General features: G+C 35.2%; 1 protein-coding gene across 1 annotated transcript; it reads left to right on the top strand.

Moving 5' to 3' along the window:
- The first annotated feature begins 11,526 nt into the window (after window positions 1-11,526).
- On the top strand, window positions 11,527-14,493 carry LOC149562612 (putative disease resistance protein RGA3). Its single transcript, XM_089826093.1, has one exon. The coding sequence runs from the start codon at window positions 11,666-11,668 to the stop codon at window positions 14,375-14,377; it is 2,712 nt and encodes a 903-aa protein (XP_089682219.1). The 5' UTR covers window positions 11,527-11,665; the 3' UTR covers window positions 14,378-14,493.
- The last annotated feature ends 2,382 nt before the right edge of the window (window positions 14,494-16,875 follow it).

The raw sequence follows: 16,875 nt of genomic DNA, 5'->3' as shown, positions 1-16,875 counted from the left end.
ATCAATTAATGAAGTGTTGAAGAATATGGAGTCCCATTTAATTCTTCTTGTTCCTCTTATGTCTTGGGTACATGGATGAACTTAATTGGAAACGATCAATTAATGAAGTGTTGATCTATTTGGCATCTATCATGCCAAACCACTCTAAAACTTTGAGAATGTAATGTTCTTGAGACAGCTTGATCTCTTTATTCCATCTATCTCGGATAATGGTCATACCAAGTATCCATCTTGCTGCCCCAAAATACTTCATTGCAAACCTTTATTTCAGTTCACCTATCAGCTTCATTGTAGAGTCGATAACTAACGTTTCATCAACATAGAGAAAGAGAAGAACAAATGTACATCAACATAGAGAAAGAGAAGAAAAAATGTACAATTGGGAAATCTTTTGTAATACACACATAGAAGAGATTCATAGTGTACAAAATGATTTTCTCAATCATGAAACTATCAAACTTGAGATGCCAAATTGCCTCGAGGCTTGCTTGAGCCTATATAAGCTTCTCTTTAATATGCAATATATGCTCCTGTCCATGCTTGACAAAACCCTCAGGCTGCATCATGTAAAGTTGTTCATTTCTGTCACGGTAAAGAAATGTAGTTTTTACACCACGTTGTTCAAGTTCAAGATTGTGAATAGTAACCAATCCTAAAATGGCTTGAATTGTAGTCATTTTGATGACTAGTGAGAAGATTTCGTTCAAATCGATTCTCTTTTGTTGATCAAATCCTTTCACAACTAACCTATCTTTGTATCTTCTCTGACCTCCATCTTCTTCTTTCAACCAAAAAATTCATCAGATTTTCAAGGCTCTCCATTTACTCTTGTACCGCATCCTTCCATTTTCGAGAATCAAATGCATTGCAAGAACCTTTAAAACTTATAGGCTCTACTTGATCAGAGACTAATAAATTTGGATTTGCCTCTTCTAAATATAGTACATAATAAGAAAATTTTGCTGGAAGTTTCTTTGTCTTGTTCATTTCCTCAATCAGGAGCATTCTTTGTCTTTTGAATATTGTCGATGTTAATATTTTGGTGTGTCTTCTTACTTCTTATCTGAGACTTTTAAAGAACTAGCATTGTGAGAATTACCAATCTTGCAATTTCCATCAAGTTCCTCCACTCTATTCATTGTCCATAAAAATGGGATTATGTAGCAGACCGGTTTGATTCACTCCTTGAGCCTCACTATTGCTCTCAGTTTGGTGTTTGAGATCATTTGCACCATGGTTGTCAAAGACATCCTTTGTGTGCATCACGGATGAGGAATGAGATCATGGGAAATCCAAGTTACATAACCACCAAAAAATACGTACCAAAGTTTTTTCTTCAGACGGTAAGGGATAGTGTTGCCTTCCATATAACTCAACATGGGGTGAATGTGGTGTCTTAGTCACTGTTTTTTCATTCAAATTGAAATTAAGAACAACTCACTGTGGTATGGAATTGACAGCATGTTGGACATTTCTTCGTACATCGTAACTTGATGGAGAACTCAGTAAGAGACTAGAGGCTACAGGGTGGTTTGTGTGCAATCTACTATTGCATTGATAGATGAGAGAAGATGTTCCTTCCTTGACACTGAACAATTTCCAATTTGCAGAGGCAACTTCTTCAGGTGATTACCTTGAGCATCATTTAAATGATAAATAGGGGAGCGTGTGGTTTGCAGAAAAGGAGTCATTATCATTTGGGAAAATAGAGGTAGAGGAGGATGGTGATGCGTTTGGGATAGGAACTAAAATAGAGATGGGTGAATTGAGATTCACTGGAGATGTTGACTGTAAATTATCACTTAATGATCCTCGTAAATTTTTATTTCCAAAAATTAATGATGGCACAAATTCTTTTACTGATTTTTCTTCGATATCTAATGCTGGAAAAAATTTCTCGTTGAAAAAAAAAAAATCTCTGCTCTGAATGATTTTTTTGTAGCTAGATTCAAAATTCTCAATCCGACTGGTCTTTATAATAGGCCACGAAAATACTTTTTAGGATTTACAATTCAACTTTGTTCTCTGTTCTTTTGGGACATGTGCATAAGCTTCAAATCCAAATACTCAGATGTATCAATATGAAATTCTCTTTCCCAAGTATTCTTCTTCCAGGATATTGAGATCCAACTGAGATGAGGAACTCTGTAAGATCAAATACACAGTTGTATTGGAAACTTTCGTGCAGAAATCTTCACCTAAACTTGCAATTGAATGCATACATCTTTCTTTCTCCACAATCGTTCTATTTGACCTCTTTGTAGCTCTCTTTCCTTAAGGTGTATAAGGAATGGTTTTAATTCTACAAATACCAATTTCATCATAGAAACAATCAAATTCAAAAGAACGAAATTCACCACTATTATCGGTTCGTAAATGATTGATCTTACGTCCAAACTTTTCAATCAAGATTTTAAATTATTTTTTATCGGTGAAATACTTTAGATTTCGTATGAAGCATATATATCCACACCTTTCTTGTGCAATTATCAAGAAAGTTAACAAAATAGTTAGCTCCTCCAATGGAGATCACCTTAGTGGGTCTGAAGACATCACAATAGAACACTATTAATGGTGTTTTCTTGTTTTCATTTCGAACTTTAAGAAGCTGACCTACTTTTGTTTTCCATAAAGACAATGTCAAAAGAAATTCAAATCAATTGATTTGAGACACAATAGTCATTGCCTCTTGGGCATAACATCAAGGCCCTTCTTGCTTGTGTGACCAAGCCTTGATGGCCAAAGTTCTGAGTTATTTTACACAACTGTCATGGTAGGTCCTACATCACCAAGACTACCAATTTTATCTCACTTTACAATAATCATTGAACCTTTTGATGACTTTCCATGTATCCATAAGAGGGGTAAGAAAACCTTGTGTATAGAGCTGACTTACTAAAATCATATTTCTTTTTAATTTTGGAACACAACATACATATTTTAGCAACCATTTACTAGCTCCTTTTAATGATGATAAAATGTCTCCTTTGCCAATGATCTCACAAGCTTTGTTATCTCCTAAATTTACTTCTCCAAACTTATCTTCTTGGTAATTTAGAAGTATTAAGTATATGGAAAGACATGAAATGAAGCGTCAAGATGCAAGACCAATCTAACATAGTATCACTTGTTGATATTATCAAGACACCATAATATGTTGTGTTAGCTTCGTTGTCCCACACTCTTTCTTATACTTTCTTGTAGTTTCCCCAATCTTTTTTCTTATGATCATATTTACCACAAAACCAACAATCCCCATTTCTTCCTCTTGACTTTGATCTCCTCCTTGACTTTGATTGCTTAGTTGATTAGGACCTTCTATGATGATTATTTCTGCCTCTATTGTGACTCTTTCCTTTAATCTTGGTGCTTACAACTGTTAAAGTTCTATCGGATGAGGATTCTTGGTTCTTTATCCTCATTTCTTCGCTAAGAAGAGTAGCCACTACATCATAAAAAATTAGCTTGTTCTTACTGGATATCAATGTGCTAACCTTTTCCACAACTCCATTCCAACTACTAGATAAAAAAATACACTCATCATCTCAAAGTCTATCATCTCAAATTCACTCTTCATGGCCTCTTTGAACTCACCAATTAGGAAATTATCATTTCTAGTGAAAATTAAGTCTTCCACATACAAGACAACAATCAAAACCTTACCATTTGTTGCCTTGATGTAGAGAGTGGGTTAACCATTACTTTTTCTAAAACTATTGCTCATCAAATATAAGTCAATCCTGTTATACCATTCCCGTGGAGCTTGTTTGAGTGCATAAAGAGGTCTCTTCAACCTATACACCTTGTGTTCCTCACCTGCAACTTCATAACTAAGTGGTTGTTCTACATATACCTCTTCTTTGAATACTCCATTTAAGATGGCAGACTTCACATCCATTTGATAAACCTTCTATTTGTGTTGGGCTACAATTACTACAACAACATGCACAATTTCCATTCTTGCAACCAGAGTATAAGTCTCATCATAATATCTGTCACACTATTTTTTGTACCCCTTGACCACCAATCATGCCTTATGCTTATCTATTTTTCCTTTAGCACTACACTTGGTCTTATAAACCCATTTAACTCCAATTACTTACTTCTTGGGAGGCATATCAGTTAACTCCCATATTTCATTTCTTTCTATATCATTAATTTTCTCATCCATGACATTACACCATTACTTCTCTTTCATAGCTTCTTCAAAATAGATTGGATGGCTATATGAAAATAATATAAAAAATTAACACTCTCATCATAGTCTTGATTATACCTTTCATCTTGGTATATCTCTCCTAGAATCTTAGTCTTTCTTGACAATAGGGAGACGAGAGTGGGATTAGAACTTTTAGTATTGCTGCTGCTACTATTTTGCATACCAACTCGTGCTGCCTAGAACTGCTAGGAGATAAATCTCTACATGTTTGAGGATGGTTTCCTTTTCCCTTTGTCTGGACCTACCTATATCTGCTACTCCTTCATCTTGTTGATCACCAATTTCATCTTCTTCATCAATAGTTGACACTTTACTTGAAGTTCTTGAAGATTCATCCACCGAGCCATCCCATGACTGATTTTCAAGAAACTCCACATCTCTTGAAATGAGTATCTTCTTGGTGATTGGATCATACAAACTATAGACCTTTGATTCTAAGCTATAACCTATGAAGATGCACTTCACACCTTTGTCATCCAACTTTTGCCTTTGTTCGTTTGGCACATGTGCATATGCTACACACCCAAACACTCTTAAGTTCTCAATTGTCCATCTATTTCTTGACAATGCCTCAAGATGAATCTTGTCACGGACTTTCTTTATAGGACACATGTTTATCAAGTATACTTTTGTTGTTAAAGTCTCTCCCCAATATTCAGTTTGGAGTCCCTTTGCTTTCATCATGCTCCTTACCATCTCAACAATGGTCCTGTTCTTCCTCTCAGTCACTCCATTTTGCTGTGGAGTATAACTAGTTGTAAGCTCCTTCTTAATACCATTTTTCTTGCAAACATTTACAAAATAATTGGAGGTATACTCCCCCTCTCTATCTGTGCTTAAGAATTTTACATAGTGTCCACATTCCTTTTTAGCCTAGGTTTTAAATTCAACAAACTTATCAAATTCATCATATTTTGTTTTCAAAAAATACACACATGTCCTACTAATGAAATCATCTATGAATGTCATCAAATAAGTACTCCCCCCAATAGAAGTGGTTTGCATAGGGACAGCTAAATCAGAATGCATTGACTCTAATGGTGCCTTTGCTCTTCTAGAATTACCAGAATTGAAGGGAAGCCTATTCTGCTTATCCAAAATAAAAGCATCACACTTGTCACATGAATTTATAATATTTGGCAAATCTTCTACCATTCTTTTCTTGGACAATAAATTTAAACTAGCAAAGCCAAGATATCCATACCTAAGATGCCATAGCTTGGAGGGGTATTCAATCAATGCCCTTTAGAGTATTTTGTTGATATATTATTGTACATGGATGCTTGCGAGCTACAACAATGACTTAAGAAAAGAAACATGTCTCTATCTTCAATGGGAACATCCAGCTCTTTGTCATTTGTTAGAATCTTCTTACTCCCATCCTTCTCATGAATGACAACGTGTCACTTTCCATCAGCACCTTGTAACCATTATGAATGAGTTATCCAACACTCATCAATTTGTGCTTCATACCTGGGGAAAAATACACATTTTTTATGTCCTTCTCACCTTGCTTGGTGTGGACCATGATAGATCCTTCGCCCACAAGGAGAATGGTTCCATTGTCTCTCATTTTCATTTCAAACTTGAAATTTTTATCAATGAATGAAAATAATCTTTCATTACCACTCATGCGATTGCTACAACCACTGTTCAAATACCAGATCTTAGGGATGCCTTCTTTAGCAACATCATACATGATGAAGGTTGTGGAATTATTTATATCTCCCATATTCACATCAGCCATATTTGCACTTTGCCTTGACCGATCACCTTGCTTCTTCCAGCATTCGCTCGCATAATGCCCAAATTTATGATAGTAATAGCATTCTACATTGCTCTTGTTAGAGTTGTAGTTTTTCTTACCTCCTTTAGAGTTATTTTGAGAATTTCTTGCTCCCTTTTGATTGTCTACTCATTTGAGCTTTCTCCTCCAACATTCCTCTGACCATTTCTTTGATGACCTCTACTTCCCAAGCCTCTACCAGAGCTATTTCTTCCTCTCCCCCTGCCTCTTGAATTTTCTTGAGCTTTGAAAGTTTGCACTTGGAAAGATGTAGTTGACCTGTTAATTCGATGCTCATGGGTTTAAAAAGTACGCATCAACTCATTCATTGTCAATGTGGTGAGGACCTTTGCTTCCTCAATGGTCATCACAAGATTGTCATACTTTTGAGGTAAAATTCTCAATATCTTCTCCACTATTCTTTGCTCTTCATACTCTTCTCCATTTGATTTGAGTTGGTTTATCAATCTAGAGATTCTTGAGCTGAAATCTACAATAAGTTCATTATTCTTCATTTGAAGGTTATCAAACTCCCTTCTAATCATCTATAGTTTCACTACTCAAACTTTATTAGTTCCTTTGAAATTCGTCTCAAGGATATCCCATGATTCCTTTGAATAGTTAGTTGTTGTTATCATAGGAAAATTTGTTTCTCTCATGGCTACATCAATCAAATTTAATGCTTTTGCATCCATTCTTCTTGACTCCTTCAGCTGAGTCTTTTGATGGTTGGTGAGGGCAACATACTATGTTGGGCAGTTACAACATTGAACCCATTCACCACAAACTCCCACAAGTCATTTGCAACCATAATGGTTCTCATTTTCTTTGTCCAAGTGTCATAATTATGTCCATTAAAGCACATGGCTATTGCCATGTCTTTCCTGTATCTCCTACCATATATTCTACATGACAAGGTCAAACACCTAGAAACAATTCCCAAAATCATGAGGATGTGGGGTCTTATAGCTTTGATACCATGTGAAAACTCTCAAAAAATCTAGCAACTCAGGAGATGAGGTCTTATAGCTTTGATACCATGTGAAAAACTCTCAAAAAATCTAGCAACTCAAGAGATGAGTGATTTATAGAGGACACCGAGCTCAACAAGAATAGAAATGACACTCGATCGACACTACTTGGTCGACACCATGCCGACTCAACTCAATTAACAAAGGAATAGAGTGAGCTTAGACAACTCGGTCAGGAAAGGACCAAGTGAGCTTAGCTAGAATAGAGACCGAGACAACTTAGTAAAGACAGGGAAGAACTCGGTCAACACAGGGATTGAGTTCACATGGTCAACACAGGGAACGAGTTCACTTGGTCAACACAGCTAGGTGAAGGATGCTCGGTCAGCACACGAATGTAACAAAGACCGCGTTAGGAGGAAGGAATGAATTAACAAGGGGACCGAGCTTGATGATAACCAACTTACAGTCTAGTTTCTTCCACCATTAAAATGCAAGACATATAGAGAGTTGCAACTCTATTTTGCACAAATACCAAACACAAGGCATAATAGATAGCAATGGAGACAACTATAGAAATCTAATGAACTAGAGATAGACAAATATGCTTGCTTGCTTGCTATCTATTTTAGAAATGATTCAACCTATGACAGATTTGGGAGCATGTGGCTTCAAACCATAACCAAAATACAACAACCTACTACTTCTACAGATAATATGAACTTGCAGCTCTAGATGGCTACATACAATAAAACTTGGAGCAATGACTGCTTCAATAGGACAAACAAAATAAACTTATCAAGAACAAAGAGATCTAATCATGTACTGATGCACACTCTGATCTTCTTCCTAATTTCTTGGACCTTCCTTCTGCTCTCTGAATGCTCTACTCTCTTCAAGTGATTTCTATTCTATAGAATGCATAATCATTCTTCCCTTTTTTGTCTTGTCGAAAGAAAACTTTCCCTCTCATTTTGAATTTTGAACTCACTTATCATGTTTAATGCTTCTCTTGGGTAGGTGGATGTCTGGGTCAAGGGGCAAACCATCAGTTTTCAACAACGAATAGGAAAATTTAATGTATTAACAAGTGTGTAAATCAATAGGGATTTGTACTATAAAAGTCCTCGATCAATATGCCACTTAAATGTTTAGATCTCCATTTTAAAGGCTAGTAGATTTTATGGATAAGAATTGCCTTTTTCTTTTGATATCTCCACTCTAAAATCCTTTAGTATATGGTTTTTTCCATGGAATTTTACAATCTCTTTTTATTCGCAGTTTTATATTTATTTAAGTTTGATTTCTTTGAATTCACTAAGACTATACTAGAAAATATGGGTTGTGTTACAAGATAACTACTATTGGTAGTTCTTTATTTATTTATGTTTGGTCTCTTTAGTTTCTTTGAGTTTACTAGACAACTTCTAGAAGTTCACCAGCTAGTAGACTAGGTGCTTCTCATTATTTCATACTATTGTAACTTGGTAACAAACTAGAAAGGAAACATTTTCAAGATCTTTGTTATTTTTTTCCTAGTTGCAAGTGGATATGGTAGTTATTATTATTCCATCGTATTGGTCTCATGTGTATATAAGCTTTCATATGCATATTTTGTCATATAAAATCTACCCAGAAAAGCAATACATCATTCTTCAGAAAGGGGCAATGAGCATCACAATCATATCTTTGGTAATTTAAATAGGGGTTAAATTTGGAAATTATAGTTGGCGTATAGCATACTGCATTGAGACTAAAGAAAATTTTAGTTTTAACTTGTTAGAACCCTTTTTTGTCCTTTTAGTTGATAGTTGTAAAAACTATGACCTTTCTACTATGGATGGTGAATGCCTTTGACCTTTCTACTATGGATGGTGAATGCCTTTAGAAATTGATAGGCACTTCGACTGTTTGCCACTTCAATTTTTAAGCCATCTTATTGACATGTATTTTATTTGTAGAACGAATTTTTATGCATGAATGTTTCAACCATAATACCTAACAAAACCAATCTTGCCATTATGCTTTGATGGCTGGCCTGATCTTGTTTCGTTTGATAAATTCTCTCAAACAAAGTTTGTGTCATGCCTAGTGTCTATGCTTCCACATTTTGCAGAGATATCCACTACAGCATTGCTGACTACAATCTAGTCAAAAATCCTTGATGAGCTATTTTTTAAGGTTTTGTTCATTCTTCTTCATTATTCCCAAAATAAAATGGAAAAGAAATGAAAGATCCGTAAGTTTTCAAATTTATATTATGGGGCTTCAAACTTCATTTTAAAGTATGTTGTAAAGCAAATTATTGTTTTGAAAAATTGTCCTGAAATTTTTGAAAACATACAATGGTGGAAAAGGCAAATGAATCACAAGGATGGGAAAATGAACAACACTGTGCCTTTTTTCGATAGTTGAAATAGTTTGAAAAAATTGTGTTTTCCCCTCTTTCAATTTGGTTATTCTAAAGGCATAAGAGATACTTGCAGGTTTTGTATAATGATAACATGGTCCAATGAGAGTTGAGGCAAAAGACTACACTAGTAATATGAGTACGAATATTATAGGCCTGTGTGAATGGTAGAATGAACTTTGCCAGGGTTGATTGAAATTATTTGGTGGCCACAATATTTCATACCGTAGAGTAAGTATTAGTTTTCCATCAACAACAAACAATAATTGTCTTCCTTCTACAAGAATAATCAAATAAAGGGGAAAAGCTGGGCTAGAGGAGTGGAGGAAAAGTGGGCTCCTTTGATGTTGTAAATAAAGATGAAGCAGTTAGTGTATGTGCAGGGGAATAATGTCGAGGAGGAAAAAGTGTTCCTTACTAGAAAATGGTGAAAACAATTTCAACATATGATTAGAAACAATGCACAATTAGAAAATGTTTCCTGCAGCCAAAACAGGAACCCCATTTCAACTGCATTGACAAATCTCTGTGGTGAAAACGAAGGGAAAAGTACATTGTGCACTTGAAAACTTCAAATAAAGGAAAAAATAGGGAAATTTGTAAAACGAAAGCGGCAGTCAAACCCATAGAGCAGGCAAAAGCCATGGCTATCATGAACGAGATCAAAGTCCAGTCACTTTTCTCCCCTGCTTCTGAAAACTCATCATGTTCACGAAATGGCAATGGCGGGCAATCTTTGCTACCCATCTTTTCAGGTAGATGCCTCTTTTATCATGAAATTGCTTGTGTATATATGAACTCCTTCCATGTCAATGAAAGTCAATGTGAACAGCAGATGATTGTGTGAAAAAGAATCTCGTTTTATTGATTTATTTATGACAGATATTAAATTGTTGAGAACTTTCGTGTTTGACGGATTTACCGTGTAGAGGAGTGGGGGGATGTATGTTCTGTGAGGGTCAATTTGCTCAAACCAGTCGCTTCAGTATTGCGGGTCGTTTACGCTCCCTCTTTTAAAGTTTGTCCCAATTGTGTTTTCAGTGAAGTTTATTTTTACTGGACAATCGGGTCCACTTTCCGATTATTAAAATTGATTGACGTTAAGTTTTCAAAGTCTCCAGTTTGATTTTTCTATTTTAAATATTGAGTTACACTCTAGACGATTGTGTCACTTTTCTTGTGGACGGTTTCAAATAAATTTAAATATATTGAAAGGAGATTTGGATATTTGATTCAGGTATCTGAGGAATATTTTCCCCTAAGACCTTTGAAAATGAATATATATATATATATGAAAGAGGAAATCGATAGTTGATTAATATAATGGAGGAATATGTTTTTGTGTGGACCCTTGTTATTATTATTAGTATCAATATTTTAATTATAAAAATACTTTTATGTATAGGTTAAGTTGGCATTAGTCTCTTTCAGTTAGTGTCATTTCTTTATTCTACAGCTTCTTCAACCCCCGGTATCACGAAAATTTAGGGTCCGTTTGGTTCGTGGAATTTAAAAAACCCGAATTTCTACAAACCTTGGTTTAGCCAAATCAAGGTTTTGTATATCTTCATTCCGATTTTTGAGATTTTACTGAAACTGTTTGTTTCACTCGGAAGATGCATGTGAAGACACATTTTTATGCGTAAGCTTGGAGTTGAAGGTAAATTTCAAAAAGTATTCCAATCTATTGTTTTTACACTCCTTAAAAAACAAAACCAGGTTTTGATTTTCAATTCCTACTTTTTTTAAGAAGTCGCAAAACCTGGTTTTGAGGCAAAATTGAAAGTCGCGTATGCTAATTCCATTTTGCAAATTTTGAAACAAATGCACAAATTTTCAAATCCGAGTTTTGAAAAAGCCAATTCCTGTCATCTTCCAGGAACCAAACGGACCCTTAAAGAATATCCAATTTCACTATCATCCAACGTGGAGATTATTTATTTATTCTGCTCAGCTACTACTTGGACAAACGTAAAGGTTATCTTGGTCAATCTACCAATCAGCCAATTCAGTGCCCATGTGCTTCTGAGCTCATGTCCCTATATCCCATTTACTTCGATTTTTTTAGTCTTTGAAACCAAAACGAAGGGAATCTTTTCTTTAAATCAAGTGGTAATAACCAGTAAACTTTACCAATGTATTGCTACAGAAGCCTCTTCTGGTTATAAATTCTGAGATGTAGGCTTGTTATTACAATCACATTCAACCAAAGTTTGAACGATTTGCTACTCAATTCCACTGAGTTGTAGATCCAGGATCTGCAACAAATCAGATCAAAGATGGCATCGGGACTTGCTCTTGCATTTGTCAAAGGTGTCATGGGAAAGCTTGGGGAGATCGCAATAGAGAAAGCATCGGATGAGGCATCTCTGCTTTTCAACTTCAGAAGTGACTTTCTGTGGTTGGAGGAGCAGCTCGGCCAATTATGTAATTCTATACAGGCTGCAGATCAGGTAATTGGGCACACTGATGGTGTGAAAAACTGGCTGGCTCGAGTGAAGAATATTGCTTTTGATGCAGAAGATATTATTGATGAGTGTGCTGTTGAGCATCTCTATACTTCTATCCATGTGATATTTCGGTATAAGATGGTGAAGAGGATTAGAGAGCTCAAAGGTAGGATCAGCTCTGCCATTGGAGAGGCACAGCGGCTCAAGCTCTTTCACGATGTAACCCATTTGAGTCAGCCTTCAACAAGTACATCCACAACTAGTGGACGAGGAGATTTGAGAAGATGGCCGACTATCTTCGAGAGAGATTCACCGGCAGTGGCCATTGACTACAAGGTTGATGAACTGCTGAGATTGTTAGAGAATTCCTCTGTGGGAGTTGTTGCCGTCCTCGGAATGGGCGGCCTGGGTAAAACATTCCTTGTGCAGCATATCTTCGACAGGACAAAACATAGGTATGACTGTTCTGCCTGGATTACTGTTTCACAGAGTTTTTCTCTTAGAAGTTTGCAATGTGATCTAGCCGCCCAAATTAGTCTGCAACTTGAAAGTAGTGTAACAGATAGGCTAGTGGCCCAGTCCATACATGATAGATTAGAGGGAAAAAGATGTTTGATTGTTCTAGATGATGTATGGGGTAGTAGTGTAGAAGATAATTTGATATCAGGGCTTGGGCTTCCCAGGGGGCGTAATAAACAGTGTAAAGTAGTAGTTACCACAAGAAGTAGAGATATTGCCGAGAATGTGAATGCCCATATCTATGAGATGCAACATCTCTCAGATGGTGAAAGTTGGAATCTGTTTTGTCAATATGCCTTCCCCGTTAGTGAGGAAAATAGGCCGCCTCAGAAGCTTGAATGGTTGGCTCATCAAATTGTAGGAGAATGTGGGAGGTTGCCACTCGCTCTAAAGACAGCTGGTGCATCAATGGCCAAGACTTCCCTCACATCGACAGACTGGGAGTCAAAGTTGGGGCAGCTAAGAAAGATCGGAAAAGGAGAGGACTCCATCATGAAAATTTTAAAGCTGAGTTATGACTCTCTTTCTCCCAATTTGAAAACTTGTTTTTCTTATTTATCCTTCTTTCCAGAAGACACACATATTTCATTTTCTAATTTTAAAATTCCAAAAGCTATCTTCCAGGACTTTGTAATATATTTGTGGATAGCAGAAGGATGTATTCCCCAAGAGGAAGACATAGGACAACAGTGGGAAATAGGGCTAAATTATCTACATCAGCTTGAGAATTTATGTTTGCTAGATGTAAACAGAGTTTATAGTTGTTACACTATGCATGACTTGTTGCTTGATATGGCTGTAAATATATGCAAAGAACATGGGTGCGAATTTGACCTTCCTTTAAAAGAAACAATTTGCCGCAGGTTGTTACTAGCCAAAAAGGATTTAGATAGTAGAGTCATTTCAGAAAGACCTCTTCTTTGTCCGCGATTTCTTCGGACGCTGTCATTATCTAAGAATCCTGGCATTTCAAGAATTCCAAAAAAGTTGGTTGATCGTGCAAGAGTACTCCGGGTTATTGACTTGAGCCGCACTGCCATCTCCACCTTGCCAAAATGTGTTGGGAAGTTGAAACTTCTTAAAGTTTTGAATTTGTCTTACACACAGATCAGTGAGGTACCTAAGTGTGTCAGAAGACTCAAGAGTCTTCAGTTCTTTGATGTTTCCTTCTGTAAAGAATTAAGACTTCTGCCTGATTGGATAGGTGACCTCAAATGTCTTTCCCATCTCGATATACAGAGGTGCTCAGATGGGCTTGTTCGCAATCATATGCCCAAGGGAATATCACAGCTCTTGAGTCTGAGGACACTGAGATCAGATTTCTTCCCAGTGTTTATTGAAGAGAATGAATTCCTAACTGTTAAAGATGTTGCAAATTTGATCAATCTGGAAGAAATAAGGTTCTGTTTAAAAGATGAACGAGCTTTGGCAAGTGTAGAAGATGGAGTCCTTCAGAGTCTGGTGAAAATGAGAACTCTTGCAGTAAAGAATGCCATCCCTGCAACAACTTCAACTCTTCCAATATTTCCAGAGAAAATGACTGTTATGAAAGGTCTTCAGCATCTTCAACTATCGTGTTTCTCTGTGCCCAGTTGGATATGTGGAATGGAAAATCTGACACTACTCGTCTTGGATAGCTGCAGTGATTATCCATCACTCCAAAAGATGCCCAACTTACAATTCTTAATTTTCAGGAATGATTCGAAATGCAGAGAATTGCCAAAGGAGTTTGGAGAGAGCGGGGTATTTCCTAAGCTGGTTGACCTGCAGATTAAAAACTTCCCTCTTTTGGAAGAGTTGCCGACATTGCAAGATGAAGCGATGCAACGTCTGGAATCAGTAATAATAAACAATTGTCCACAGATGAAGAGAGCTCCAGAGGGGCTGGAGCGGTTGAGAAGATTAAAGGGCATAGATGTTTGTAAGGTGAGTGGTGAGTTAGAGGAGAGGTTAAAGGAAGGTGGGGAAGACTGGAATAAAATTAAAGCTCAGAATTTCCGCATCCAAATTATCTTCTTTTAACAGCTTTGGGACTAAAGAAGATTGTTCCTTTAGTTATAACAATGAAAATATTGAGCATGTATTTATATTCAAATAAATCATTTATACTTAATGATTCAAAAATATATTCAAATGAAGGCAAGTTTTGATTATAATTTAATTAAATGACTTAAATAAAATTGGAGTTTATTTTATTGTTATTTAAGGCAGATTTGATTTCAAGTGTGTATATTATAAAATATAAATTAATAATTTAATATATATTTATTATTAAAGAAAATTTATTAATATAAAATAAATAGTTTTAAATTAAAAATATTTAAATACTTGAAGAAAATAATTGATAACTAAAATTAAAGCATAAATTTTATTGTATCTGAGTTGTTTTACTTAGTTAATAGTTATATCTATATCTATATCTATATCTATATCTATATCTATATCTATATCTATATCTATATCTATATCTATATATATATATGTTTCAATTTCTAATAAAGAATTATTTTATTTTATCTTAATAAGTGTATTAATTTTAATCGTGTTTTTGAAAATGACATTATTTTATTTTAATTTAATTTAGTTGACTTAATTTGTATCTTTCTTAAAAGTTATTTTATTGGCAAATGATTTCACTAATATGATTATTTACTTGTTAAAAGTGATGAGCCTAGAATAACCATAGTGAGAGGTGGACATGACATCATAGCAATAATATAAGGAGCATTATCAACTTCATTTAAAAGAAAATATTGACAAGACAATCAAAGATCTCTCATTATTTCTTGCAGCTAAATCTACATAAGCATGATGGGAAAAATCCATAGATTTAATGTGAAGTGAGAAATTAATATTAATTAAAATAGTAAAAGTAGTAGAATTTATATTCCTAAAATAACGAAAAAATGGTCACCCTAAAAGCATTTTGAATTTACATGTAAATTTATAACAAAAGCATGATCGATCTAGAAAATGTCATAATTTTTGGTATCTTTAACTATTGTTTTCTATTAGTGTTAAACACTTAGTCATACACTAGGCAAAATTAGTCGGTCATCACTGCGATTGAGCTACTTTATATAGGTTGAGTCGTGTGAGAGACTTGTAAATAAACATGTATATGTCAAGCTCTATAGGAGTCGAGCAAGTCTTTATTCATCGAATATTTTTAGTACAAGCTGAGCATAATGATTACTACATAGTCAAAGCATAGTGAATGTTGAGCACAGTAGAGATTGAGTGACAACAACAAGAATAGTGAATGTTGAGTATTAGAAATAGTTTATACTTAGCTACATAGAATTGAAATTCAAGTTAGGAATGAAGCAAACTTTGAGGTAAACCATTTTAGGCAGACATGGACATGACATTTAATATTTGTAGAGGTTGTTACAAGTTTTTTGGTGTAGATTATGAATACCTATGGGAGGTGATCAACCAATCAAATGGAGAGGCAAATAAGAGAAGCATCTAGAAAACTCTTTAGAGAAGTTGTTAAATAGAGAAGATCAAAACCCATTTTGATATGTGTTGATGAAGGTAATAAAGGAGTGAACAAGTTATTCCTGTGATCACAGGGAAGATCAAGGTGATAGTGTGAACATTACAGTGAAGGCAAAGAAATCAACTACGAAGAATAGAAGAAGAAACTTTCAAAGTAGTAAAGGACAATAAAGCTATATCAGATTAGAGATAAGACTATCTTGAAGAGAGGAGATCCAAAATATTCTTATTAGAAGCAAACTAAGCATCAAGTACTGAATCAATTTTAACAGATTGAGTCACAAATAATCTCTTAACCGAGCGATTTTAACAAACCTATATATAAATCTCTTAACTAAGTCCTTACTTTGTTGTAAGTATAAAATCCTCTCACAAGGTGAGACCTATCAATATCAAACACCATTAAAAGGGAAAACCCCTCATAGGGAAGATCATCAAAAGTGATCAAATTGTAACCCTAAAAGGTTAACTTTATTACTGCACTAGTGAAGAGTTATGGGTGTCATCCCCAACCCAGGGAGGGTTTCTAGGTAACTAATCATTGTGTTATGTGTTTTCATTTCATGCATGTGATTGACAATTATACCTACATGTTACAGTATTTAAGCTTACAAATTTATGATATGCATGCATTAGAAATGAGATGGTAAATATGGTCAATGCACTGAAGTTGTGGTAAAAGTTAAAAGTGTTACAAATCTTGATTCACCTTCCCCTCCTTTCAGTATCTTAGTTTTCCAATTAAAACTTCCAATAACTGGTTCAAAGAAAAGGTTCTCTTGAAGAATTTTAACAAGTTGGAGATTGGATCTTAGAGATGGAGGCTTATAAATTGGGAAAAGTTATTGACAATCAAGTGATTGACATCCAACTCATACTGCAACAACTTGAAACAACAAGAAAGGAACTGAAGAAATCGTTGTCCTTGAATAGGAGAAAGTAGTTGGCTATTCAAATAAAAGAGTATAACTATGAGGAAGTTGACACTACAAGACTATTTGAAACTATAACTCCTA

This window comes from Cupressus sempervirens, chromosome 4 (assembly GCF_028749045.1).
Source record: "Cupressus sempervirens isolate cs-2001-9-10 chromosome 4, ASM2874904v1, whole genome shotgun sequence".
In the NCBI taxonomy this organism is placed as follows: Eukaryota; Viridiplantae; Streptophyta; class Pinopsida; order Cupressales; family Cupressaceae; genus Cupressus; species Cupressus sempervirens.
Note: the sequence above shows the minus strand (reverse complement) of the source record. Positions and strands in the feature narration are given on the sequence as shown.